This window comes from Lepus europaeus, chromosome 10 (genome assembly GCF_033115175.1).
Source record: "Lepus europaeus isolate LE1 chromosome 10, mLepTim1.pri, whole genome shotgun sequence".
In the NCBI taxonomy this organism is placed as follows: domain Eukaryota; kingdom Metazoa; phylum Chordata; class Mammalia; order Lagomorpha; family Leporidae; genus Lepus; species Lepus europaeus.
This window is the reverse complement of record NC_084836.1, coordinates 111,917,430-111,945,178: the sequence shown is the minus strand read 5'-3', so window position 1 is coordinate 111,945,178 and position 27,749 is coordinate 111,917,430. Positions and strand designations below refer to the sequence as shown.

The 27,749-nt window shown below is 54.9% G+C and overlaps 2 protein-coding genes across 2 annotated transcripts; one reads left to right on the top strand and one right to left on the bottom strand.

Annotated features, from left to right (window-relative positions):
- On the top strand, positions 1-23,912 carry LOC133768192 (WAP four-disulfide core domain protein 8-like). Its single transcript, XM_062202565.1, has 8 exons — positions 1-91; positions 1,880-2,011; positions 4,277-4,444; positions 8,212-8,343; positions 10,289-10,456; positions 22,594-22,731; positions 23,571-23,597; positions 23,857-23,912. Exons 1-8 carry the CDS (start codon positions 1-3, stop codon positions 23,910-23,912), a joined length of 912 nt encoding a protein of 303 aa, XP_062058549.1.
- WFDC2 (WAP four-disulfide core domain 2) lies at positions 22,440-27,749 on the bottom strand. Its single transcript, XM_062202380.1, has 4 exons — positions 27,655-27,749; positions 26,980-27,123; positions 24,511-24,657; positions 22,440-22,610 (listed from the first exon to the last, which is right to left on the bottom strand). The coding sequence occupies exons 1-3, from the start codon at positions 27,734-27,736 to the stop codon at positions 24,512-24,514; spliced, it is 372 nt and encodes a 123-aa protein (XP_062058364.1). The 5' UTR covers positions 27,737-27,749; the 3' UTR covers positions 22,440-22,610; position 24,511.

Genomic DNA, 27,749 nt, shown 5'->3' with positions numbered 1-27,749 from the left:
ATGAACGCTCCCGGACTGCTGGGCACCCTGCTGCTCTTCTTCCTCTTGGTGACTGTCCAGGGACCACGGCTGAGCGACTGGTTCTTTCCCAGTAAGTACTGGGGCTCCCCCTTACCCTGGACAGTGGGAAGCTTGCTGGGAGGAAGGAACAAGAAATAATTCCCCAGATCTCGGTTGTGTGCTGCCATAGTAGCCTGAGCCCTGGGCTGGGAGAAGCGGGAGGCAGTGGGTGAGTCCTCTGTGGGAGATCCTTTCTGGGAACGCAGGAATCCAGAGCTAGGAATTCTCTGATCTCATCGCCTTTGAAGTGGGGAATCTTAGGTGCTGGGGTGGGAGGGGAGTCACAGCATCTAAAATTTTTTTTTAAGATTTTTTAATTTATTTGAAAGTCAGAAATACACAGAGAAAGAGAGGCAGAAAGAGAGAGAGAGAGGTCTTCCATCCACTGGTTCACTCCCCAACTGACCGCAACAGCCAGAGCTACACCGATCCGAAGCCAGGAGCCAGGAGCTTCTTCTGGGTCTTCCACGTGGGTGCAGGGGCCCAAGGACTTGGGCCATCTTCTGCTGCTGTCCCAGGCCACAGCAGAGAGCTGGATTGGACATGGATCAGCTGGATCTTGAACCGGAGCCCATATGGGATGCCGGTGCTTCAGGCCAGGGCATTAACCCGCTATGCCACCAGCGCTGGCCACAGGATCTAAAATTTAAGAGTTATAGAAAAAAATAGTTACAGAAATCTGGGAAGCCTAAAAGAACGTGTATCCCACAAGAAAACAGATTCCATTCCTGAGCCCTCATCTCCATCGTCTCCTGGATTTTCCAGATATATAAAGTGTTCCTTGACTTTGGGATAAAAGACAGTGTCTAAAGTCCCTTTCAACGTAAGACAATAACACTTCATGACTACATGGTGACAATAATGGTAATGATTAATAAAAAATTATCTAAATACTCAGGAAATAGGAATTTCTGTGACCAGATCTCCTAAAATTTAAAAAACAAAACAAAACAAAACAAAAAAAAAAAACAACAAAACTGCAGAAAGGGACCTGGATTCAGAATTAGTGGGTTCGAATCCTGATAACCATGTAACCTCAGGCAAGTTGCTTAAACTCCATGTGCTTGTTTTCTTATTAGATATTATTAGAATTGGCCTCCAAGGGCTGTTTGGGGGATTAAATGAGATAATACATTTAAAATGCCGAGTCACCAGTGTGTAGCAAATGTTAGTTCCTATTACTTAACTCATAGTGCATCAGTTACTACGATTACAGCTTTACACACTTGGTCTCTTCTCTGCCTCACAACTCCGTAAGGTCAAAACAGTTTTACAAATGAAGACATCAAGGGTTCGGGGAGGACAGATGGCAGACCAAGAGCTGTGGGACATCGCCCCCTAGAGGGCTTTCCCAAACGCTGACTCTTCAGCAAAGCCGAAACAGATCAACTGAAACCCAGGGCTCCGGGTAGGGTGGGGACATTGGCGATGGCTGGAGACGTCTCTGCTTGTTAGGACTGGGCAGTGCGGTGGTATCTAATGGGTACAGGGCAAGAATGCTACTAAGGACAGCACCCACGCCCCCAAAAAGAGTCATGCTGCCCAAATGTCACTAGGGGTTGAGAAATTCTGCCCAAGGTGGCTGGCTCTGGGGAGGGACGAAGGACCAGGCTAGGGAGGTAGAGAATGTAGACTGGTCAGGAGGGAGGGTGGTGTGGGCAGGGCTGGGACTACTTGAAGACGCACCCTGGAGAGAAGGCACCCTGGGAATAAGCGCAGAGAGGGCAAACGTTCCTGAGCCCCCAGAATTGCCGTGGGTCTGGAGAAGGGTGGGCATCGTACCCTCCCCGGCTCGTGGCTAAGACTTCTCCTTCCCTAGGTAAATGCCCCCGTGTCAGAGAGAACTGCGAATTCCGAGAGAGGGACCTGTGTACGAAGGTCAAACCATGCCCGAGCAACAAGAAGTGTTGTGTCTTCAGCTGTGGGAAAAAATGCATAGACCCTCAACAAGGTAACAGTCAAGCTCCGCCTTCTTTTTTTTTTTTTTTAAGATTTATTTATTTATTTGCAAGTTAGAGTTACACAGAGAGAGAAGGAGAGGCAGCGACAGAGAGAGGTCTTCCTTCCTCTGGTTCACTCCCCAGTTGGCCATAACAGCTAGAGCTGCGCTGATCCGAAGCCAGGAGCCTCCTCCAGGTCTCCCACGTGGGTGCAGGGGCCCAAGGACTGGGGCCATCTTCCACTGCTTTCCCAGCCATAGTAGAGAGCTGGATTGGAAATGGAGCAACCGGGACTTGAACCGGCGCCCACATGGGATGTGGGCACTGAAGGCAGCAGCCTTACCTGCTATGCCACAGCGCTGGTCCCCAAAGCCTCACCTTCTGTCCCCCTGGGCTGGCATGGTCCCCTGGCTCACTGAGGACTGGTCTTGGCCAAGACTGCTGGACTTGGGAGTTTCGTTTCATCATTGACCCTCACGTGCTATGTGTCACCAGTCATGTCCTTATCCTATCAGCAACGTCTGGGCTCAGTCTACCCAAGCCAATGATGGGTGCAAGAGAGGGATGGAATCAGATTGCTTTTTGCTTGCTTGATTTCTTCGACGCTTAGATTTTCTGGATGATGCTGCCCATTGCTATCCTAGCATCTACATCTACCAACATTGTTTCTGCAAGTGATGTCATGCAATTTTTTTAGCTTTTTTTTAGTTTTTTTTTAAGCTTTTTGCTCCAAACTCACTGCCTTTCTAACTGTGCAGATCTGACTTTGCACCAGGAATCCTCACTTGGCCCCTATCAGCCAGCAGGGTTTCCTTGTCTGCTACAATCTTCAACCCATCCTCATGTCCTTGGCCGCCCCTCCCCCAAAAAAACCCATCAACGACTCCCCTGGCCATCCATTTAACACAGACTTCCTGAGTGCCTGTGAGACCCACAATAGGGTTGGATCTGCTCACTGTAGTCAGGAGATTGGAAAAACCCTTCTCCAAGGAAGCAAGCCTGGAGCCCCCGAGTGATGGTCACGTTTTAGGCAAAAAGTAGGTGGACGCTCTCCAGGCACAGGGAGTACCGGGCCCAAAGGCTCGGTGATGGGGCCAAGGGAGGTCAGCCAGGAGATGGGGTGGGTGAGCATGGGTGTGGAGGAGGAAGATCCCAGTAGGTAAGGAACCAACAATCTAGATCCAGACTTCTGGGTTCCAGTCTTAACTTCAGGACAACGCTTCTGTCGGGAAGGTGAGTAACTTTCCCTCCTGGTGCCTCCGTTTCTCCAGATGAAGCCGTCGGTGTTCATGGTTATTTTGCAGGTCAAACCCAGTGACACACATGAAGTTCTTAGAGCAACATGACAGCGTGTGGCGGCTCCCTGACACGTATCAGCTGCAATCACTTGTCATTCTTTACTGGGAGGTGCTGCATAGCAGAGAATAGGCCTTTTCTTTGTCCCTTAAGTGTTCGGCGCATAGCAGGTGCTCCAAGAAGGATTATCAGCTCAGGCCAATATGGACTTCAGTGTACCCTCAACACTCTGTGTTATGCTGTACCGCATCCAGCCTCCTGCTGGGAATTGGAACATCAAGACGAAATTCTACGCAATATCTGCTCACTAGGAACTCACCAGCTCGGGCTCGAGACGATGGGAACAACTGACCCGTGTGCACCCAGGGTTCAGAAGCAAGGTAGAGACGTGCAGGACTAACACAGGCTCCTGTGGTGCTCCAGGTGGCTGAAGAGGGCCAGGAGAAACATCACAGAGGAGGCGATACCCGAGAAGGGTTTTGAAGGATGAATAGGAGTGTTCCTAAGGAGTAGCAAGCGGTAGGCAGCAAAGGTGTGGAGTTGGGGGATAGCACAGGGAATCGGCTGTTGCTGGGACGTGGTACTCCCAGGAGGTCCGGGGTGGGGGAGGAGGTCAAAGCCACTGGTGAGGAAGGCCTTGTGGGGACTTGGTCAGGAAGTCCGGGACTTCTCTCGGGAGCAAAGAGATCAGCCTGGTTTCAGATCCATCACGTCCTGCTCTTTGGGAGGTAGCACTAAGCGTCACTAGCAGGGCGCAGACCACAGGCGGGGGGCTCATTCTGGCCTCATCTCAGCAGCCCGGGCTTCAGTGAAAGCAGCCGGCGTCTCCTTGCAAAGTGCGCCGGAGCTTAGCTCCCCGGGCGCGGTAAGGGAGAAGGACTCTGCTTCGTGTTCACCAATGGCGGCCACCAGGGGGAGACAACAGCAGCTACTGGTTTCTTGTTGAGGGGGGCACTCTGAGGTCTCAACTCTCTCTGCAGACATATGCAAACTCCCAAAAGATTCCGGCCCCTGCATGGCTTACTTTATTCGGTGGTGGTACAGTAAGGAAAACAACACCTGCTACAGCTTCGTCTATGGAGGCTGCCTGGGGAACAACAACAACTTCCAGACCCAGGCCATCTGCCAGAACGCCTGCCAGAAATCCCGTGAGTCTCGGGGCCCAGTGTCGCACCCCCGGCTGGGCCATGTGGGGAGGGCTGCGCGCTGGCTCACCTGCTTTGTCCTTGGCAAACCTGGGGCTGCAGATCCAGCTCCAGGCGGGAGGTAAGAAAGCGCCTTGCCGAGGGGTAGACGGGGTGGCTTTCTGGTGAGTGAGGATGGGCAGGAAGGTGGAGGTGGAGCAAAGCTGGCCAGGGGCAGTGGCAGGGGGGCAGGGTCGAGGCGGTGGAATCTCAGAGAACACCTGCAGAAGGGGCTCAGCCGACCCTGGACACACTGACCCGCCAATGGGTCCCAGCCGTCCGTGCCCTCAACACAGCCCTTTGCCAGTGACCCCCTCCCATTCTCTTGAAGAGAGACCCATAGCTCCCGGGAGCAAGCCCGCTTTTAATCTCCTCCCAGGAGAGCATGCGTGAATGTACCTCCCAGCTGTGAAGAGAGGCTGGTAAGAGAAAGATGCTCGGCGACATCTTGACCACAGCATTGTCCACAGGCTCCTAACTCCTGCACGGACACGGATACGTGGGAGCAGCCACCAGGATCTGACCCACGCACCAGGCTCTGCTGTGAAACTGACCGATGCAACAGGTTGACTTCCTGGGCTCCACTCTCCGCGGTCCAAGGCCTTCGCTCTTCCCAAAACCAAACCCCAGGCTCCTCCTCCCTCTGCCATAGCTGCCTCTTTTCACCCACAATGCCCTTCCAGTCGGATTCCATGCACTTCATCCCCTTATCTCCTGAACCCCGCCCACTGTCTCTCTGTATAGCCCAATTTCCCCCAATAAAGTTCTCCGCTTAGTCCTACGCCTCGGGGGCTGAGTGATTCTCGGCTGGTTGGCCTGAATTACACTTCCTGGAGAGTAAAGTGTCATTGAGGCCTCTGGTGACCCCATTCAGGGGAGGAAGGACAAAGCTGGAGAGGCGCGTGCTCCAGGGATGGTGGCTTCCTCCTTTGTCTCTGCAAAAATGGGCAAGACCCTTGAAAGGCAAGGCCATAGCCTCAGTGTGAAACCCCCCCCCCCCCCCCACACACACACAGAAGCTGGCCCGGGGACAAGGGCCTGGGAACAGGCAGTTTTTTGGGAGATGTCCCAGGAAGCCCGAGGTAGGGAGGGAGCGCGTAAGTCAGGAAAGAGAGGAATCCTTATGAGTGGTTACCACCATGGGAGATGGCAGCTCCGTCCCACTGGGGGCTTCTAAGGAAGGAATACAACACACATCCAAACTTTCTTCAGTGATGCGAAAGCTGAGGTCTTCGTCCACTGATTCCTGTACCCCGTGGGACACCTGTCTCTTCCAGGCTGATCTGCGTGCAAACTGAGCGCGCCCTCAGAGAGCCCAGGGGAACCCACCTACAGAGGTCAGCCCCACCTTGTACCCTAGGGACCAGACTAAAACATGGCGCTAAGGGAAAGAAGCCAGAGTGAAAGGTTCCAGGCCGTAGGGTTCCACCTGCAGCCAACAACAGAAGCCGGTCATCTGCAGAGGTGGAGAACGGTCGTCAGGGCTCGGAGTCGGTTGGGGGAAAGTGGTGGCTGCTAATGGTACAGGGCTTCCATCTGGAGCAATAAACGTGTTCTGGAACTATCAGAGGTAGTGGTCGCACAAATTTGTGGACCCGCTTAAAAAGGTACTGAATTGTTCGCCTTCAAACTACGATTTTATAGGCTGTGACTTCTGTCTTATTTTTAAAAGTAGATGACTACAAAACTGTCCAATGGAACTGGATCTTGCAGCGGCAGGGGCCGTAGGAGGTGGGCTGAGAATATACGGGGAGGGGCATCGGCAACCCGTACTTTCCACTGCCCGTGGCCCACATGGAGTTCACTTTCCCATACAGAGGCTTCCAGACCTGAACTGGTGAGCTCTTGAGGTGCCATGGCTGGAGCTGGTTTATCATTTCGGTCCTGCGTCACCCGTTCTAAATTGTGCCTGATGACAGAACCTCTCTCTCCGCTTTAATGTTCGCCCCTGCTCACAAAGCCCTGTTACCCTACGGGCAGTCTCTGGAATTGGAGTGTGGAGGGAGAAAGAGATTCAGAAAGAGAGGACTCGATTAGGAGTCCCTTGCACCTGACTCTCAGCAGCGTCTTCTCTCTCTGGCAGCGCCTATAGAAAAGGAGTGAAGTGAGGAGAACAGACGGGAAAGAAACAGGCCCAGAAACTCACTAGAAAAAAAAAATATGAGCACAGGGTGACCGACGTACAAGACTGGACTGGAGCATCCTCTTCTGCCGAGTCTGCGAAGCCCCAGACAAGACGGGGCCCTTCTTCCTGGTAGACCAGAGAGCCGGAGAGCCTCAGATTGGAGCTTTAGGAGCTGCCCACCACTGGGGTGGGTGCTGCAGGTGCCACCGATGGGCCTCAGGGCCTGGGTGTTCCCCACAGAGCGAGAGTGGCTGGCTGGTCTCCAGGGCTGTGTCCTGGAGTGTTAGGTTGCATCAGGGCATCCGACGCTCAGAGGCAGGAGCTACTGAGTGACAATTCCTAGTTTCGGGGACACCAGCAAGGCCGGCACCTCCTAAAATGCGACTTTCCGGACTGCTGCCAATCCTGCTACCACTCCTCCTCCTGGGAGGCATCCAGGAGGCTGGACTGGCTGAGGGATTCTTTATCAGTAAGTAGCAGGCTCGGCCCTTGCGATGGAGAAGGGGGACTTGCTGGGGAGGAAGGGACCAAGAACAATGTCAGAGGTGCTTCCCCCAATGCGGCCAGGAAAGAGGGGAGGTATTTAGTCATTCCTTCAGCCTCCTTCCTCCTGTAAGATGCGCTTGGCAAATGCAGGAGCCTTTGTCTGAACCACCACCAGCCCAAGGAGCTCTTCCTGGAGCTGCCTAGGCTTAGTGATCATGAAATGGACTCTGTGGGAAAAGGGGAGCCTAGGGGACTTCCCCCGAAGGAGGACGGTTCGCCTGCCCCCGCACCACCCTTGTTCACTCCAACCCTTCCTGTTGGGGGCCGCACAGGTTTCCCCCCAGCTGCTCCCGCTCCCAGAGGGTCCTCGCCTTTGGGGGCAGAGTGGTCCCCAGAAGTCTCTGGGGTGCTGATCTACGAAGAGCCCAGGACGAGGAGCCCAAATACGCTGGGCACTCTGATAGCAGTGTGGAAAGTGGGTCTCGGGAGCTGGGAGCTGCACACTCAGAGCCAAACCTGGCTCCCTCCTCAGCAGCCGTGGGACCCTGGGCAAAGGCACGTGGCCGCCCTCTGTTCAGGTTCAGAGTCCTTTGCTTACAATTGTGACGAGCGATGGGACTCATCCATAGCGTCACACTGAGGACTGAGGATAAATGGCCCAGTGTATAGCAAGTGTTTCATCAATGCTAGTCATTATTTTGTCCCAACAACTTGACCGTGACTTTCAAACTTTGCTGCTTAGAGTTAAAAGTAGCGTTATGTGCAAATGAAGAAAACCAAGTTCAGAGAGGGCGCCTGCTGTACCTAGGGTTGCACAGAATTTAAAAACTCAGCTATCTGCCACCAGGGGTGGAGATCTTAATCACAGAGTGTTACAGCGCCTCCCAGGGGAACACCCAAGCACAGTAAGGCCACGTGACCTGGCTTCTCCCTGGAATCCCTGGAATCCTGGAATCTTATTGGTGGTGGTGGTGGTGGTGGAGGGTGGTGGTTAGGAATGAGAAGGGGATGAGTGGGAGGTGAAAGTAAGCCCCTCTGACTCTGCGGCGGGGCCCTGGTCCGGGAGGGAGAGCACTAACGCTCTCGAGGCCTCAAGGGAGTGTGTCATCCCCTTCCTTAGAGACGTGTCCCAAAATCAGAGTGAAATGTGAAGTGGAAGAAAGGAGCGAATGCACGAGGCACAGGCATTGCCCGGACAAGATGAAGTGCTGCTTGTTCAACTGCGGGAAGAAATGCTTAGACCTCAGGAAAGGTACCGCAGGTGCCCCGAGCTGTGCGACGGCCTCACCTCCTGCCCCAACCTGCGCCGATCCCCTCCCCTTGCTCTCTGCCCTAGAGTCTCCCTGCATTTTCCACCTGACACAAATCCAATCCGTGCTGGGCTTTGAGAGATGTGGCTTTTATTTGACTTACTGACTCCTGTCCTTGTGCGATACGTGTGTGATGTAGTTCCCCTTTTCTGAGCCATTGTCTCTTTTTCCATGACATAGATGTGAAACCCATGAGCTCTTGGCTAGTCGCCAGTGACCCTCCGAGACCCCGAGTAGCCACCGAAGTTCTGTGAGATGTCGACGTCACGTCGGGTCCTAGGAGAGCAGGGAGACAGGCACAGGCTCTGTTCTTCCTGCCTTGTTCCTCTAGGTCTCTGTATAAATGCAGGATCCTTTCCCCGATCGCCTGCCACCTGCTACGCTCTTCCCCCCTCTGTCCGTATCACTAGGCTCTAATTAAGACCGTCAAGGACTACACATACGGCAAACTTTATGGTGCCCCTGACATGCATGGGAGCTTCCGCTTACTGACCTTTCCCAGGATGTCAGAGAAGGTGTTACAGGCTAAGGGACCCGTGACCCAGCACGTGAAAGATGGGGAGAACCCAGGCAAAAGCAGCAGGGAATGGCTTTCCAGGCACAGGTTAACCTTATGTGGAAGGGGCCTGTGGGAGGAGGCAGCAGGCTCAGGCCTAAAGAGGCCAGGAGCAGAGGTGAGAGAGCCAGAGCTGGAGTAGTTCGTGTGTGTCTCTGTGTGTGTGAGTGTGTTAAGGAGTCCGCCCTGAACCCTCAGAGCAGTGGGTCATCTGTGTTCAGCTCCCTTAGCATCTATGCGACCTCAGGAAACTGACTTTGCCTTCCAAGCCTCGGTTTCTTCCCCAGAGTCGTGAGAACTGGCACACGTGGTGACGTGTTAACATGCGTCGCGCACTAAGAACAGGGCCCGGCACCCAGAGAAATGCGCTCGGGGTTGCTTTGTTGGGCCGCAGATGAGAAGGTTCTGAAGAACCCCGCTGGCCCCTCATAGCGCAGCGAGCCAAACATTTGCTTAGTTAATGCCTCCTTAGTTCAGGGTGCATTCGGCTTTTCTTTAAAACTGTGAACAGTCCTGAAGCACCCTCCCTGTGCCAAGTTCCCTGCCAGGAACAGCTGTACCAAGATGCCCTAAGACACAATGTCCACCCTCAAATCCCCACATTCCCCTGGGGGGGTCCAAAATTCGGAACAAATAATTATACAGAAGTGATCAATGCGTGTGCAAGATCAAGGAGCAAGAAAGAACAGCAGAGGAGTAAAGAGTGGATCCAGGAAAGACATCCTAGGAGAGCTGGGTTCTGGGAGGGCTGTGCAGGGTGAACAGGCCTGCACCTGCTTAGCAAGCCAAGGGTGAGCACTCCAGGCACGAGCAAAGGCACGGAAGCAAAAACGTGGCATTGTTAGAGCATGCGGCAGGAGACCAGGAGCAGGAAGTGGATTCTAAAGTCCTTCTGGGTTCTGGTAGGAGCTCGGTGGATCATCCTGGAACCAGCGTGGAGCAGACTGGAGAAGTGTTGGAGCTCAGTCGGTAGCCTTCCATGACATCCTGGCTAAAGATAAAGATACTGGAATCCTGGGAGTGGCAGGGAGGACATGAAGGAGAGCTATCTAAGAGGCAAACTTAGCAGGAGTTAGCTGTCCAGACTTGGGGTGGGGGACGCAGTTAGGGCATTGCTGTGCCATCTGGAGTAGGCAGGGTGCAATGTTACACTCTTATCGTATAGGTGGGGAGAGCCAGGGAGCACAGGGTCAGAGTGGTCACAGACACCATTGCACTGGGAGCAGAGCCCCCCATCCAGGGTGCCTGTCGGTGGAGTCCAGAAGAGCAGGGGCCAGAGGAAGGGGAGGTGACGGGCACCCAAGCAGGTCTGCCCTGTGGCCTCCCCGCAGACGTGTGCAGTATGCCAAAGGAAACCGGCCCCTGCCTGGCCTTCATTCCCCGCTGGTGGTACGATAAAGAGAGAGAGATCTGCACCGAATTCATCTACGGCGGCTGCAACGGGAACAATAACAACTTCCAGACGGAAGCCATCTGCCTGGTCATCTGTCAGGACCGGGGTGAGTCCGAGGGGCCGCGGTCCCCCAGGCCCACAGCGACCACACAGAGACAGGCGTCTTGGTGTTGGCTTGTCGCTTCCTAACCTCGCTGGGACTGGGGCTGACAAGACCAGCTCCCATGAGGGGGTGAGAGTGAACTTGCAGAGGTGTAACTGGGGGAAGAGGGGTGAGAAGGCCGGCCAAGGGAAACTGCAAATAAGGGGTGAGCAGCGGCTGCAGGGAGGAGATGGACGTGATGAACAGCCCCACGTGCTGTGGGAAGGAGGCCCCGGGACCCCAGCCCGGGGCTAGGCACCGCCCACCAGCCGTCCATCACAGGCCCTTCCCTCTCCCAGAACCTGTCACCACTCCACTTCACTTTTAAAGGGCAACACAGTACTTTATCGGCCAAGTCAAGACATTTTGAGAGTGGAGGGGGGGGGTGCCATTAATTGCTGTCCTGTGACAACAGCACAACCCGCAGCTCCACTGGACAGAGCAGGACACGTGATCGCGCCGTGAGCCCCTCACTCCCCTCGCCTCTGTTTTTTTCTTCTTTCCAAAGGACGCAAAAGCAATCTCACCGTCCCCCATTAACTGCAAGACTTTGTTCCTAAGGTGACCTGGGGCCGTGCATCTCACGCTTTGTCCTGCTGTCTCCTAGAGTCGTCTCAATGGATAGGATAAGGAGGAGCTGCAGCAGCCCCCAGGACGCGGCTCACCACCAGGGCTTTCTCCAAGTGTGTCTGACGGATGCCACCATGCAGGCTGCCACTGGCCAAATTCCAGCCCCCAAGCCGTTGGCTGCTCCAAAACGGAGCTCCAGGATCTGCCTGTGCCCCTTCCTCCAGCCCAGCCCGTGTTCCCTTCGAACACAACGCCCTTCACCCCTTCCCTGTGAAGCCCTCTCCCTCCATCTCTCAGGGCTCTCACCGACTCCTCTCCAGACACCAGTTCTCTGTAATAAAGCGCTCCGTGAGTCTGACGCCCGACTGAGAGACGCCCGTCTGTGACAGGAGAGAGCCACGCGCACTCACTCCCCATTTGTAGCTTTCAGAGGACAAGAAGCGGCAGAGAGAGAGGGAGAATGAGACTATGACAGTCCTGAACATGGACGCCCTGGGGACGCTGTCACTCTGTGACATTGTCACAAGACGCTTAGAATGAAGTCAGAGCATACGCAGGTCCTGTGTGATCCGGTAAGTCAGAGGCTGATAAATTAGGGGCTCCTTTAAAAAGTGAATATCAGTAAAACACAAAAGAGAATATTATCTCCAATGAGAAACCACATTGCAACCAATGGCAGATTCTAGAAAACTAACAAATAGCACAAACTGCACTACGTTGCCCAGCGCATGGAGGGACAATGGTTCACAGGACACACTACACATTTTACGAAGAGCCAGAGAGGAGCTTGAAGGCTTAAATATAAAGAAACACCAGGAGGCTGACGCTGTGGCATAGCGGGTAAAGATGCTGCCTGTGGTGCCAGTATGGGCATCGGTTCGAGACCCAGCTGTTCCACTTCTGATCCAGCTCTCTGCTGTGGCCCAGGATAGCAGTGGAGGATGGCCCAGGTCCTTGGGCTCCTGCACCTCCATGGGAGACCCAGAGGAAGCTCTTGGCTCCTAGCTTTGGATTGGTTCAGCTTCAGCCATTGCGGCCAATTAGGGAGTGAACCAACAGATGGAAGACCTCTCTCTCTGCCTCTCCTCTCTCTGTGTGACTCTGACTTTCAAATAGATAAATAAATCTTAAAAAAAAAAAAAAAAGAAAGATACAATAAGAAAATGCAAATACTGGTTACCTTGATTTGATCAGTATATGTTACATATATGTGTTGAAATATCACACTGTACCCGGTAAATATTCATAGCTATTGTATGTTAATAAAAATTTTAAAATAAAAAAATTATTAATTAAGGACAAGCATTTGGTACAGCAATTAAAACTCCGCTTACTACGTACCCGTCCAATATTGGAGTCCCTGGGTTTGAGTCCCAGCTCTGCTTCTGGTCCCGTTTCCTGCTAACGCGCCCTAAGAGACAGCAGATGATAGCTCTCAAGTGCTTGGGTCCCTGTCTCCCACAAGAGAGACATGGATTGAGTTCCCGACTCCTGGCTTCAGGCCGGCCCAACTCTGGCTATTGAGGGCTGCTTTGACCAAGAGAATGGAGCAAGACCCGTCCCCTGTGACTTCTGGCGTGAGGCTGTAAGAAGCGAAGCTCCCACTTGGTCCTCTTGTTCAGGGGTCAGGGAGCAGACACCATGTTAGGGTCCAAGCAGAGCCGTGCTGGAGGGACAATGTGAGTTCTCTGATCAACACCCCAGAGCCAGCTTCAACTTCCAGCCATACTGAGTGAGCTGTGGTCCACAGATACTCAGACGACCAGAGCCCCTAGCAGACTCTGACTGCAGCCTGTGAAAGACACCGTGCGACAACCACCAAGCTGATTCCCTTCTGAATTCCTGACCCACAAACCCATGAGCAAAGAATAATGGTTGCAGTAAGCTGCCGGGTGTGGAGGAAATGTGTTCACAGTGATGGGCGACCCAAGACAGGAAGGCAGTGGAAGGAAGGGATGAGGGAAGCAGGGGACGGGGGAGGCGTGGCGCAGGCCGTGGGGCAGGTGAAGGGATGCCCGAGAGATGAGGAGGACGCCAGGGTCAGGAAGGGAGGCCGGTGAGTGTAGCACACCCACATTTGACACGTCAGTTCACAGTGGAGTAGGACTCCAGTCGGAGGCCGAGAGACTGGGGTCCACTTGCTCTTACTATCCCTCGATTTCTCTCTCTTTATAAAAGCCTTGCTTAAACTGATCACTGTCTGTAAGGCTCTTGGCAAATACCTGTTATCCTAGCGTCTCCTGGGAAGAGGGAATGTGTTTAAAAGTTGGGTTCTCCAGGTCTAGTAAACAGCATTCTACGGATCCAGACCCGTAGCCAACAAGGCATCCACGTGTCTTCATCCTGTGGGAAGGGCACCCATCTAGGCATAGAGACCCAAATCTGCCTCTGGATTTTAGCCCTTGGGAAGCGGGCCCTGGCTGGGACAGGCTAGGATGGAGGGAGGCTCCTCGCGGGGTCTATTTCCCACACGCAAGCTGCAGATGACAGACTCATGACCCCGAAGAGCTCTCCTAACCCTGAGAACGTCAGGCAGCTCAGGAACCTGCGCGATCTGATGGGTGCTTGCTCGTCTCGTTGGTGTGTCTCAGCTCTCGACTGGGTTTGACATACTCCAGTGACTGGAACAGAATCATTGTGTCCTGAGGGCCCCAGGGACAAACAGGCTCTTGAAAATGGACACCATGTACCCTGCAGCTGACAGTGTCTGCTCACCTGTTCTGCTCAGGAGTGAATCAGTGACCTTGGGGCTCAACACAAGGATCCCTTGCCTTGAAGGACCTCCGTGGAGCTGGAGGGTGCTGGGTCTCTTTATCCCTGACTCTTTCCTTGTTACTCAGCCCATTAGATCTCTTCTCGGTGCTGCCCTGGGGGGCTTGGATGGTTTGGAAACTCAGGGAATGTCTGAGCTGAGGGACCTAGAGAAGTGCCCCAGCCCCAAGCCCTCTCCTTTCGAAATACTACGTGCACACACAGGGAAGCTCTCAACAGGAACTAGTCTTGTTCAAGACCTCCCAGCAAGCTAGTAGCAAAAACAGAGCTAAACTCCAGGTCTGAAGAGTGACAAGGGGCAATTGGAGAAGAGCAAAGACAAGGTCTTCCTCACATACTCACCTGTGGCCCTTCCTTGCCTCTCATACCCCCACCCCAACGACGTTCATAAGATAGAGTGGCGGCGGCCATGGGAACTGGGGGGAAGTGTCCTGGGCAGAAAGATAGGAGACCCCGGTGGGACACACTGTGGACCACACACCTCTCAGGAAGACCTGGAGCTCCAAGCCCTTGCCCACATCTGACCCTGGTCAGGCCAGCTACAGAAAAGGAGCGCCAAGCCCATGCCTGCGCAACTCACTGGGACCTGGACTTTGTGTTTGGAGGGAAGTTTCCATTCTCATTCATGAGATGTACATTTCGGAGTCAAGTGCTGCTGTACGAGCTGTTCTAATATACAACTCGGAGACAGGGTACAGTGTCAGCAGATTTGTGAAGATGGACATCCACTTCAGTACTTGTAAAACCTGTTGTCTAGGGTTGGCATACCAAGGATGCTTTCTTAAAGACTGATTTATTTATTTGAAAGAGTGATAGGAAGAGGGAGAAAGGGAGTGAGAGAGGAAGAAAGAGAGAGAGAGACTTCCATCTGCTGGTTCACTCAGGGCCAGGCCAAAGCCAGGAGCCTGGAGCTTCATCCAGGTCTCCCATGTGGATGGCAGAGATCCAGGCACTTGGGGCATCTGCTGCTACTTTCCCAGGTGCATGAGCAGGGAGCTGGATCAGAAATGGAGCAGCCGAGACTTGAACCAACACTCTGCTCTGGGATGCTGGTGCCGCAGGCAACTTACTCTGCTGGACCACAATGCTGTAGCCCACCAAGGCCAAATCTTGTAAGGCAGTGGCTCACCAACATTAGCATAACAAGAACTCAGGGAGTCTAGAGTCTTCAAAGAACTGAAATAAATACAAATAAATAAATAAAGCCCCCAAGGTAATTCTGATGCATTGTAAGTTTGGGAATGGTTGATCTAATTCTCTTCTGATTTGCTATCACATTCCTATGAAACGCTATCAAAAGTTTGTGCCACCTTCGGGACTGTGGTGGGTTGTAAGCTTGGATAATGGTGATGGTCATGAGAATTCAAAGGAAAGAATGAGAATTTAAGGAAGAAGTACTTCACTTTATCAACATTTTTGGAGGTTCACCGAAAGAGAGAAGTCTCGGTTGCTGGTGAGCGTTTTCCTTCCCCTTCCTTCTTCCCTGATTCTTGCTCACAGGTGAAACTCGGGGTTCAAACACCCAAGCGCTTTCAGGTCACCGAGACTGGATTCTGAGAGCTGCTGTGTTGGAAAAGTCGCTTAAGCAGAAAGACAAATATAAGCCCAGGAAACTGTCCCAGAGGCCATGGGGGCCAGATGGTTACACCGGCCCTGGAGGGAACCATCCCGATATAGCCTTGAGGTGTCATTAAATTTCTCAATCTTGCTAAAGGAGAATCTTCCAAATTCCCCCAGAGGTAGTAGCAAGTCCTTTAAATTGTTTTTCTGGAAAGAATGAAGCAAATACCCGGGATATTTAGAGAATGAGTTAGAATCATCCATTAATCAGATGTGTAGCCTGCTTTCACCGGTGAACCGCCTTAGGTGGAGATTCTCCTACATCATTAAACACGCTAGTTTTCCTTGTATGGGTAGCTCGTCATTTAAACACGCTTCTGCGGTTACATCCCAAGGTTGCTTACATTTTCTCAATATAATAAGGTTGTGAAGATGATACATCACTGTGGTTATTTCTGGTGTTTACATGTGATAGATTGTATGAAGTGATTTCTGGGTCAGGGTGGACATGCATTTTAAAAGCTTCTGATACTTAATACTCCCCTGTAAAACCTTAATAACTACCCCTTGGGAACACATGGTATGTCAGGTGCTTGACCCACATTATCTCCTTTGATATTCCCAACAGCCTAGAGAGCAAGAGTATCAATATCTGGATCCTACAGATGAGGAAGTTTAAGGTCAAAAAGATAAATTACTTTCCCAAAATACCAAATTTTCAAGGAACAAAGCTAGTGTTTGAATAAAAGTTTAATTCTAGGCTCCCTGCTCTTAACTGGTGTGCTGGCATGAAAGTCCAGCTCTTCTAGGAGCAGCCCGGTTCCTGTTTTTACCTCTCCACCCCAGAGAGCTCCCGGACTTCTCCATGGGGAATGCAGAGGCATTCCCGGCCTGTCTGCTTTGACGCTGCAGGTTTATTCTTTGGGGTCCTGGGGAGCAGTTGCTTTGCCTTGCACATTTCTCCTCTACCTTGAGCCAAGCAAAATGACATCCACAGAATAAATATTCAACAAACACTTGCTGATTCATGTCATGGGTGTTAGACTACGAAAGAAGGGACCTGGGATTTATTTGCTAGAGTTCAGGTGTTAATCTCTGAGCCCGAGCCATGATGCTTGTCATCTCTGAATTACGGAATGAGGAAAGGAAGGAAAGAGGGAGAGAAGAGAGGAAAGATGGGTGGAAATGGGAAGGCTAAGGGGAGCCCTTCTCGCAGGTAAGATACCCCGGTAACTAGGCGGGGTACCACCCGGCATAAGACATCTAATCAAATTTCAGATGAGAGTCCAGAACCCACAGCCTCCCCTGCTGCATCCACAGAGAGAACACAACACACAACCCTTACACTGTAGCTAAGGAGGGCAAGCCAAAAAAAGGGGTCAAGGTCAGAATGAGAGAATCATCATTTAACTGTCATTAAAACACCATTTGGGACCGGCGCTGTGGTGTAGTGGGTAAAGCCGCTGCCTGTAGTGCCAGCATCCCATACAGGCGCCGGTTCGAGTCCCGGCTGCTCCACTTCTGATCCAGCTCTCTGCTATGGCCTGGGAAAGCAGTGGAAGACGGCCCAAGTCCTTGGGCCCCTGCACCCGTGTGGAGACCCAGAAGAAGCTCCTGGCTCCTGGCTTCTGATCAGCATAGCTCCGGCCGTTGTGGCCAACTGGGGAGTGAACCATCGGATGAAAGACCTCCCTCTCTCTCTCTGCTTCTCCTTCTCTCACTGTGTAACTCTGACTTTCAAATAAATAAATAAATCTTTAAAAAAAACACCATTGATGCAGGCAAGAATCATGGGTAGTTTCTAAAACCAGCAAGTAACATTTTGAGGATTTTTATGTAGTCCTAAGTATCTTCCCACAGATACTAATTCATTACAAAGGGGGAATGGAGGAATTCTGTAATGGGGACGCGGGCAGACACCAGTGCTCAGGTTCTCAAGTGATCAAAGGTAACATCGCTAGTTACAAAATACATCAACGCCACATGCCACTTGGTGTGACCTACCCCAAAGAGCACAATGTCTTCCCTGGGGTGTTTCTGCCCAAAATGCATAACATGAATTTAATTACAAGGAAATAGCAGATAAGTGCAATTGAGTGACACTCTATAAATAAGTAGCCTATATAAAATGTCAGTGTTGTAAAAGACCAAAGATTTCCAGATGAAAGAGGATGGAAGAGTTGTGGCCGTTGAATGCAATGCAAGATCAGAGTTCCTTTTGCTACAAAGAACATCCACAGTTGGTGGCATCTGAATAAGATCGGAGACAGTCTTCACAGCTTGCAGCCAAGTCACACAGGGCCGTGCTCTCAGGAAGACTCCGCGCCCAGGGTGTGAATCTCCGTGGTCATTGTCTTAAACTTCACAATTACTTGAAATGGTGTTGTGTGTGATGATTGATGGAACAGTGTGGCACATTCTGGGGGCCAGGGGCCTTGGCTCCAGAGCAAGCCCAGTGTTGCTGCCCCTCTGGGATGGGTTCTCGTGCAGCCTACTTTCGGCCACCTGGCACTCTGGCTCTGCCCAGCCTGCCCCTTGCCACATTCAACCCCTGACTGCTACCACTGGGTGGCAGTCAAGTTGCAGCATTAGGGAGGAGGCGGTCCTTGTTCCATTGTCAACCACACCTGGTGGGGGCTTGCCTGTGGGAGCAGGAAGGGTCAGAGCTGGGCATGCACACCTCGTGGCGTCTCATGGAAGGCCGTGGCCACCAGTGTTCCTGTCCTGGGCCTGCAGTGACAAGGTGCATTCTGAAGGTGACCCTGCCCCAGGCCCCAGCATTTCTGCACAGAGGTTCCAGTCTCTCGGGGTTCTTCATCCGTGGTTTGCAGCGACGGGCCTGCGGAAAGGGAAGATTGGCTTCCCTCCCCCTGCTGGGAAACACAGTTTCCTTCTGGAAGCTGGCGGGAGGAGGGACCAAGAGCAGACCTCACCACCAAGTAGCAGACGGGGACTCCAGGGGCTGTGGAGGCCCTGCACTGCTTCACAAGTCTTCCCACACCTGGGGGACAATGGCACTGAACAGCCAATAAACAGCACCGCGGCAGGTCTAGAGACTTTTTTTTTTTTTTTTTACGGGCAGAGTTAGACAGTGAGAGAGAGAGACAGAGAGAAAGGTCTTCCTTTTCCATTGGTTCACCCCCAAAATGGCCACTAAGGCCGGCACTGCGCTGATCCGAAGCCAGGAGCCAGGTGCTTCCTCCTGGTCTCCCATGTGAGTGCAGGGCCCAAGCACTTGGGCCATCCTCCACTGTACCCCCAGGGCCACAGCAGAGAGCTGGACTGGAAGAGGAGCAACCGGGACAGAATCTGGTGCCCTGACCGGGACTAGAACCCGGGGCACCGGCGCCGCAGGCAGAGGATTAGCCTAGTGAGCCTCGGCGCCAGCCTAGAGAAAGAGAGGGGAACGCACTGTACGTGAGCACCTGGGATGGCACATGTTCCCTGCTGCCTGAACAAGGGGCTCCACATTTCCAATTCATTTCATATAGCTGATCTCGTCCATAGATTACAGTACTGGATCAATGTTAATGGTTATTGTACTGTGGTTATTTTTTAAAGATTTATTTTGGGGGCCAGCACTGTGGTGAAGCGGTTTAAAGCCCTGGCCTGAAGTGCTGGCATCCCATATGGGCACCGGTTCTAGTCCCAGTTGCTCCTCTTCTGATCCAGCTCTCTGCTAGGCCTGGGATAGCAACAGCAGATGGCCCAAATGCTTGGGCCCCTGCACCCACATGGGAGACCTGGAAGAAGCTTCTGCCTCATGGCTTCAGATCAGCGCAACTTCGGCTGTTGCGGCCATCTGGGGAGTAGAGCAGCGGATGGAAGACCTCTCTCTCTGTCTCCACCTCTCTTATAACTCTTTCAAATAAATCAAATAAATCTTTTTAAAAAAGGATTTATTTGATTTATTTGAAAGACTTACAGAGCCAGAGAGAGAGAGAGAGAGAGAGAGAGATCTTCTGTCCAATGGTCCACTGCCCAAGTGGCCACAAAGGCCAGAGCTGGGTCAGGTCAAAACCAGGAGCCTGGAACTCCATAAGGGGCTCCCATGTGGGCGGCAGGAGTCCAAGTACTTGGGCCATCCTCTGTTGCTTGTTCTCCCCCAGGCACATTAGCAGGGGCCTGGATCAGAAGAGGAGCAGCTGGGACATGAACCAGAGCTATTATGGGATGCCAGCATCGCAGGACACAGATTAACCTGCTACACCACAATGTTGCCCCCTGTACTATGGTTACTTAAAAGAATTTCTTATTTTAGGAAGTTCACTGAAGTATTTAAGATATCTGCAACTTACTCCTACATATTAGAGAAAAGCATAATATAGGGTGTGTGTGTGCATGTGTGTGTGCACATGTGGAGACAGAATTAAAGGACATGTGATAAAATATTAGCATTTGAGAGATGTGGATGAAGAGTATACAGGACATTTCGACACTATTGTTGCAACTTTTCTTTATGTCTGAAATTGCATTAAAAATAAAAAAATTGAATGAAAAAAGACAATAAAAAAAAAAGTGTAGGTGAAATCACCCCCACCCATAGCAGAGCTGCTAGCAGGGTGCTATATAGTGTTCTATGGAGCCATAGCAAAAGTGCACAAAGACAGGGCCCCTGGCCTGCGCCATGGCTCAATAAGTTAATCCTCCTCCTGCGGCACTGGCACCCCAGGTTCTAGTCCCAGTTGGGGTGCCAGATTCTGTCCGGTTGCTCCTCTTCCAGTCCAGCTCTCTGCTATGGCCTGGGAGTACAGTGGAGGATGGCCCAAGTGCTTGGGCCCTGCACCCGCATAGGAGGCCAGAGGAGGTACCTGGCTCCTGGCTTTGGATCAGCGCGGTGCGCCGGCCGCAGCGTGCTCCTGTAGTGGCCATTTTAGGGGTGAACCAACGGCAAAGGAAGACCTTTCTCTCTGTCTCTCTCTCTCACTGCCCACTCTGCCTGTCAAAAAAAAAAAAAAAAGACAGGGCCCCCTGCCAATGTCCCATTGTGAGTGGAGTCCCCAAGACAGATGGAGAACTGGAACTCATATATTTAGATGCTGAGAGGTGCTTTACTGCCAACGGGGCAGGTGCCAGTGTCACAAGCGGCATTAACCCGCCTCAGCATGGTGGCAGCCCCACAGCTGGGCTTTCAGGAGTGCAGGGCTGGGCTGATGGTGGGGCACCGCCCAGCAGGAGATCAGACTTCGGTGGGTAGGCCTGCATCTTTCAGGACGCCGTCTGCACGTGCTCCAGACCAGTGAGCAGCATTTGAAACCTCATTATTAAACATAATGACCGGCCAATGAATACTGGCCCATTGTCTTAACACCTTCCCATAGCCACGCTCCGGGACTCGGAATTCCTTCTACTACAGTGTCTTTCTCCTCCTTTCTTAGGGCTTGGCACAGAGACTTGTTCTAGCCAAAGATCCGTTAACCGAAATGATGAAAGCAGAGGCTTGGAATGTGTTCGTCCTCTGTCACCACAATGAGAACACACTTCAGGCAGCCTGCTGGTGCAGGAGGTGAGCCCACCCCCACCGCCGAACCCTACAGAGGTGGCAGTGGGAACAGAGGATTCGTGCTTTAGCTGCTGAATTATTTAAGATTTATTTTTGTTTATGTGAAACGCAGAGTGACAGAGAGAGAGAGGGAGAAGTGGAGATTTTCCATCCGCTGGTTCACTCCCCAAAGGGCTGCAAAAGCCAGGGTGGGCCAGGCTGAAGCTGGGGGCCCAGAACTCCATCCTGGTCTCCCACGTGGGTGGCAGGGGCCCAAGCTGCCTTCCCAGGCACATTAGCAGGGAGCTGGCTCTGAAGTGGAGCAGCTGGGACTGGAACCAATGCTCCAACATGGGAGGCTGGTGTCTCAAGTGGCTGCGACAGAGAGCCAGCCCCTGGCCTCTGGACTCCAAGCTGGCTGGTTAACACAGTATAACCAACACAGAGACCTTCTCACACGCGTGTGCTGCTCACTCAGGGTCTTGGGGCTCTACAAGATTAGGGTTTTAAAGGAAGCCAGGAATTCCACTTGGCAGTTCGGGGGCCAGCCCTCTTTTTCCTGCTGGGTTTCAATACCCCCACTGCTCTTTGGTTCTGCATCAACCAAGCAGCCAGAAGTATCCTTTTGAACCCTAAGTTGGGGCAGGCCATCCCTCTGCTCCCGATCCATTCAGAATGAAAGGCAAAGTCCACGCAGGAGCCCACAGGGCTACCTCCTCTCGGGCCCCCCACCCCGCCCCTTCACTCCAGCCACATTTGAGCGCCCACACACACTCTGACCTCAGGCCCTTTGTCCTGAAGTTGTCTGTCTGGGTTGCTCTCCCCATGGACCGGCCCCTGCCCCTACCCTTCTCCACTCAGTTCTCTCCCTGAGTGACGCCCCAACTTCCCTCTATGAAAACCACCCCTCCTTTCCCATGCTCTGGAGCGCCATCCCTTACCCAACTTCATATTTCTCTACGCCTTATCCACCAGGCATTTGACATGTTACATACGTGTGGGATCGCTCATCCATTGACTATTCCCCTGCCCCCCCCACACCACCTCCTTCATGTGAAATCTCCAACACACTGACTGAGCGAGCGAGGGCTCCCGGTGATGCTGTTCCTTTGGCAACGCTATCCCCTCCCTGACTGGCCCATCGGTAGAACTCGGTGGTCTAAGTTCCGGCTGGCTCACATAACTCCTTCCCCTTCCCCTTCCCCTAATGCAAACCTGCACTTCCCTGCGAGCAGGTGCCTGTTTCCCCGTGGGCCCTTTGCACTGCAGGTGGGCATCAGAGGCGCCAGCAGTGAGGCAGGCGAGTGCAGCGAGCAGCCCTGCCCTGAGTTCCGGCGGGGCAGCGGGGCGAGGGCTCTGGGCACAGAGGGTCCTGGGGTGCCGGTCACGGGCTGATGTGGGGCCTGGAAGGGCAGACACACGTGAGCCCTGAGCGCACGCCCGCTGTTTCAGAACTGATGCCTCTGCGGGCTCTGGATGACCTGGTCGCTCCCACCCCCCACCCACCTCCACCCAGCTCAGGGGAGACCAGGAAGAATGAGAAGAACAGGTGCTGCGGTCACCCCAGTGCTGAAAGCAGTGTTTTATTCATTGGAGAGGGGAGAAGCTGTGGTCAGCCCCGGAGGGGATGCGGAGTCCAGAAAGGGGGTGGGGGGGCGCTGTGCTGGAGCCAGACCCGGGGCCAGGCAGAAACTGCTGTCTGCTCCCCATTCCTCAGGCTGGCGATGGCTGGGGCTGGAGGAAGAGAATCGTAGTAAGACCACCGACGTACTAGACGCCTGGACCCCGCCCCCCACCCCACCCCAGTCCCACACACAGCAGCGCCTCGTCTCCGTGCGGCTCTGCTTGTTCCACTGTGGGCTCGAGAGTCCTCACTTCTGCTGCAAACTGTCCCCAGGACACGCTTGGGAATCTCAGGGACCCAACTGGCCAGCGTGCCCTCCCGAGGAGCAGCCACAGTCACTTGTCTCCTTACAGATCCCCCTCCCATCAGGCCTTCCTGTGCACAGCCCCCTTGTGGCCTGCACTCCTGGAGGCATCACTGGAGACCCTGGCCACGCCCCCTCTTCAGGCATCACTTGTCTCCTCCGGGCACCGTGGCTTCAGGGTCCTTTGCTGAGGTCTTGTTCAGGGCAGCACGTGACCACCTCCAGGCTCTCGCCCGTTCTGGTCCCCTCTCCGAAACAGCTGCCCACTGCCCTTGGCCACCTGCCTCCTTTTCTCATCTTTTAGGACTGGCTCAGGCTCAGCCCCCGGGACACCTGCCCCATCCTCCCCCACCTCCGTGTGGGTGACGTCTGCTCCTGTTTCCCACAGTCCTGGCTGCTTGAGTGTTGTCCATCCACACCCCTTGGTCATCACACCAGAGCCCTGGGCAGGGCGGGGGTCACCCACATGTCCCAGCACCTGGCTCAGAGCCGGCAGCTCGGTGCCACATCACCCAGTGGGCTGACCAAGCATTTGCTTCATTTGTCTTTTCCTTGACTCCCTTGTATTTGCTTTGTGACTAAGCCCTGTATTATTTTTAAATGTGCGTATAGGAGGAAGGGAGGCTTCGCAATCCTCTCCTCTGAGGGCCAGAGCCACCAGAAGTGGCAGAAGTTGGCCCTGGTCCTGGTCCATCACAAAGCAAGTGCCCCACGCCCTCAAACACGCAGCTGACGGACTCCACTGACATCACCTTGTCCTGTACAGCCAAGGAGTTCTCTGGCGAAAGCAAAGGTGAGCTCTTCTGCCGCCTAGTGGCCGTGAGCAAACTCCTCCCGGCTCCCAGCCCTCCAGCCCCAGGACACAGCTGCTTGCGGTGTTTGCCGCACAGCCCAGCCCAGCTGCTCAGCACACACTGCCCCAACCGCCCTCTTCACACCCAGGCCCAGCCACTGCTCTCCCCGCTCCCTCCTGGCCCAGCTCAGCTCGCACCTGGCCGGTCGCAGGCACCTCGCCTGCTCCGCTCTGCCCTGGTCCGTCTGTTCCCACGCAGCAGGTGGAGCGGAGCAGTCAGAGCGCGTCCCTTTGGGAGGGCCCATCTCCGGGTGAGCCCAAGGCCCTTCCTACGGCCCCCAAGGCCCTGAAGGAAGGGCCCCTCCCCCCCCAACTCGTGCTCCCTCTTCCTGAGACTCCCCCCTGCCACTCACCTCAGCCTCTGGCTCTCCCTGCTTCATACCTGCTGCTCCCACGGCCCACACCCCTCCCTGGATGGCCCCGCAGTGCGGTCCCGAGTTCCCCAGCTCCCCAGCTCCGTGCTGCGGCCTGTGCTGGCTTTCCCCAGTAAGCACGCACCAACGCTCCCTGTCCCCTGCACTCTTTCGATCCCTCCTGCCTTCTTTGGCTCGTAACACCTGCCGCCCCGTGACCGGCTACAGAATCTGCTGGCTGCTGCACTTGGCTTGTCGCCCACTGGACCATAAACCCCATGAGAGAGGCCTCTGTGTCCGCTCCCTCCATCCACGGAGCATCTCCAGCTCCTAGAGTGGTGCACACTGGGTGCTCGGTGAACATCTGTAGAGCGAATGCATGGGGATAAACGGACAGGTGCACAGCAACGTGTTCACCGGGTCACCCTGCTCAGGGCGCCTTGCCGCAGGCACCGCCGCACAGGGCACCAAGCCCCTCTACCCCTCCCCAGCCCACCTACCTCAGAAGTTGGGCGTGACGCAGGACACCTTCCCGCAGCCATTGAGGCAGCATTTCTTCTTGCCGGGACACTGGCTGTCCACCTGACACAGGTCCTGGCAGATGCCGAGCTGGGGGAAGTCTATGCTGGGGCAAGAACCCTCCTTTTCTGGACAGGAGAAAGGCAAGGGCAGGTGAGCAGAGGGGACGCAGGCAGGTGAACGCTGTCCACATGGGACCCACCTCTGCCCCGCCTGAGCCAACCTTGGGGGTGGGGGCGAGAGGCTGGGGTGGTCCATGAAGACCACCTGCGCACCCCCTCCTCCCCTCCACTGCCTTCCCGGGCCACAGCAGAGAACTGGACTGGAAGAGGAGCAACCGGGACAGAATCCGGCGCCCTGACCAGTACTAGAACCCAGGGTGCCAGCACCGCAGGCGGAAGATTAGCCTAGTGAGCCACGGCGCCGGCTGCTCTGCCATTTTCTAACTCTGGGGTCCGGGGCAGAAAGCTCCCAGGGCCTGGCGGCTTTAGCTGTTGTAGGAAATCAGTGCTACCCATGCAGTGAGGTTGCCACCAACGCAGTGGAAGCAAACACACGATCTCTTCCTGGAAACTCCAAGTCTTCGCAGTAACGATGAGTAATCACACCGCTGACCATGGAATTCGCTCCTACTACGCCCAGGCATTGTTCTAAGCCCCGGACACCCATGCACTCATGTAATTCTCCCAATAACCCTGAAAGAAGGGGAAGGCCTGGGGGTAGCCCCTCAAGTCACAGAGGGGAAACTGAGGCATGAAGCACCGTGTCATTAGCCTAAGGTCACCCAGGATGGAGGCAAGGTTTGAACTCCAGCAAATCTGGCTCCGGAGTCAGTGTTTGGCCACCATGCACGCCGCTGCCACTGCTCCTGGGTGAACTGTGAGGCACCGTGCACATGGGCGGGGCTGCACGCTCACCCATCTTCCCTTCTCTCACTCCCAGTTACAATCACTCAGCCCCAGAGCCCTCCACACATCCCTCCACTAGTGCGCACGCGCACACACACACACACACACACCAGGCTCCCCTGGGTCTGGCAGAGGGAAGCCAGCCCCAGTCAAATGCCAAACTCAGGCGCAGAACTGGAGACAGTGACCCACAAAGTCCTGCCTCCCTAGCACGAAGAAATCCATTCCTCCGAAAACAGCAGCTCAACACTGGGACAAAAGAGAGGGAACTGGGACTGGTGTAGGAGCAAAGCAAGCCGCCGCGGACAGCGCATCCTCTCGCGGATACGACGCCTTGTTCTGTTGTTGCTGGTTCCCGGGGCTCTCACGTCAATCCCACGAAGTGTGAGATTACCACTCCCATTTTGAGATGAGAATGTAGAGGCTCAGAGAGGTAAAGCGACTTGTTCAGGGCCACACTAGCAAGCAACAGCAGAGCTAGGACTACGTTCCAGACTCCCTCCTGGCTGACAGGCTACCTGGCCTGTCTCAGTCTGTCCATCTGAGACAAGGGAGCAAGTCTTCACCCACCTGACCACAAAGCTCTGCCCGCCCAACCCGGCCCTCACCCTCCACTGTGCTCATCTGTCCGTCTGCCTCTTGGCCTCTCACCCAGCAGCCATCTCTCCTCTGGTCCTCTCCTCAGGTCCCAGCGAGCAGCTGCCCCTGGTGAGCGAGCCCTCGCTCCATTCGCCACCTCCCTGCCTCTCAACCACACGCCTTCCCAGCCTCTGCTGGGGGAAATACCAGGCTGGGACGATCAGAGAGGCTGACCTTGGGACCAAAGACCGGGATGGCAGGCCTAGGTCATATCCCTGCCTCTCAGCCTCCATTCTTCCCTCTGAGAAATGGGAAGCTTCGGTTCCACCCGGCCGCCCAATCAGAGCCCGCGCCAGTTGGGAGCTGCCTGAGCACCCGCGGGCACCTCTGGTGGGACACCCAAGACCTCTCCCTCGGCTCTGAGCGCAAGCCAGAAAGACAGAAGCTGACCTCGCTACACCTGCGGCCAGGGATGTTGGTGTGACCTTGGGCAAAGACCTTGCTCCCTCTGAGGCTTCCTTCCACATGTTTAAAATACTCTGGGCAACTTCCTACATCTGCGAAGTCCGCCCCCTCCCCGCCCGCCCCAAGGTGCTTCCCGGGTCTGCCCCCCTCCCCCCAGCGACGGAGGCCCCAGAGGAGAGGGCTAAGCACCCCAGGGCCTCCGCAGCCAGCGCCCACTCCCGCCCAGCCTTTCCCGCAGGCTCCAGCCGGCCCGGGGAGGAAGCTGCGGCCCCAGGCTGCCAGGAGCAACGTCTGGGCAGTGCATGCCCGGAAGCCCGTCTTGCACCTGAGGCTCGAGTCCTGCAGGGGGTGGGGGCCGCCCTCCCTCCGGCCTGCGCTTCTGCGACGCCTTTGTTTCCCCGGGGGCCGTGCGAGGGGCAGCACGGCCGGCTCCGGCTCCCAGGGGCGCCGGGGTGGGGGCCCGCCCCGTTCGCGTGGCGCGGGTCGCCCCGGGGTTACCATTCGGAATGGAGCAGATGGCGGAGCAGCCGGCTAGGCAGCACTTGAGGTTTTCCGGGCAGTCTTGGTCGGCGCTGCACTCCTGCGTGCAGTTCAGGTCGGCCGGGAGCTGGGGGCACACGCCTGGCTTGTCGGCTCTGGCGCCTGGGCAGGGGTCGGGGCTGTCAGAGGCAGGGGGCGGCGGATGCCCGCCTCCCGCACCGAGGGCCCGGGGCCTCTCCTTGGAGGCGGTCTCACTCTCTGGCTCCCAGAGAACCCCACCTCCCGGCCAGCACCCCCATACCCGACGCCTGCGAGCACAGGTTCCCCCCGTCCTTGGATCAGAACCCCCAAAGCTCAGGCCCTCGGGGACGGCGCACCTCGGTGCGCTGGGTGCTTCCGACGCCCGAGCCGCGCCACCCGAGTCTCCGCCTTCAGCCCTGAGAGCCTTCCCACCCCCTACTCAAACTCCGGTGGTCTCCCTACCTCCAGCACACGGGACCCCGCATCCCAACTGTCAGGCGTCTCCACCTTTAGGCCCCACGGGCACCCACATTTCAGTCCTCACCGAGCTCCCCACTTCCGCCCCGGGAATCCCCACCTCCCCGGCCCCCGGAGGCTACGCCTCTGCCTGGCTCCGTCCCGGCTCGCCTGGCTCGGCCCCTCCGGGCGCCGGCCTCTCCCCGCCCCACTCACCTGTGACCGGAGGGAGTTCCAGCAGCAGCAGGAGCCCGAGGAGCAGGACCGCGGCGAGCGCGCCGAGGCGAGAGGCAGGCATGGTGTTGCGCCGG

What these genes read in the sequence shown, in the direction of transcription:
- WFDC2 (XM_062202380.1), bottom strand. Translation starts at nt 27,736, where the DNA reads ATGCCTGCCTCTCGCCTCGGCGCGCTCGCCGCGGTCCTGCTCCTCGGG. An exon ending in GGAACTCCCTCCGGTCACAG is followed by an intron (nt 27,124 to 27,654) that starts GTGAGTGGGGCG and finishes ACCCCTGCCCAG; the next exon opens with GCGCCAGAGCCGACAAGCCA. An exon ending in CATCTGCTCCATTCCGAATG is followed by an intron (nt 24,658 to 26,979) that starts GTAACCCCGGGG and finishes TCTCCTGTCCAG; the next exon opens with AAAAGGAGGGTTCTTGCCCC.
- LOC133768192 (XM_062202565.1), top strand. Translation starts at nt 1, where the DNA reads ATGAACGCTCCCGGACTGCTGGGCACCCTGCTGCTCTTCTTCCTCTTG. An exon ending in GGTCATCTGTCAGGACCGGG is followed by an intron (nt 10,457 to 22,593) that starts GTGAGTCCGAGG and finishes CCCATTCCTCAG; the next exon opens with GCTGGCGATGGCTGGGGCTG. An exon ending in GCGGCTCTGCTTGTTCCACT is followed by an intron (nt 22,732 to 23,570) that starts GTGGGCTCGAGA and finishes TGTCCTGTACAG; the next exon opens with CCAAGGAGTTCTCTGGCGAA.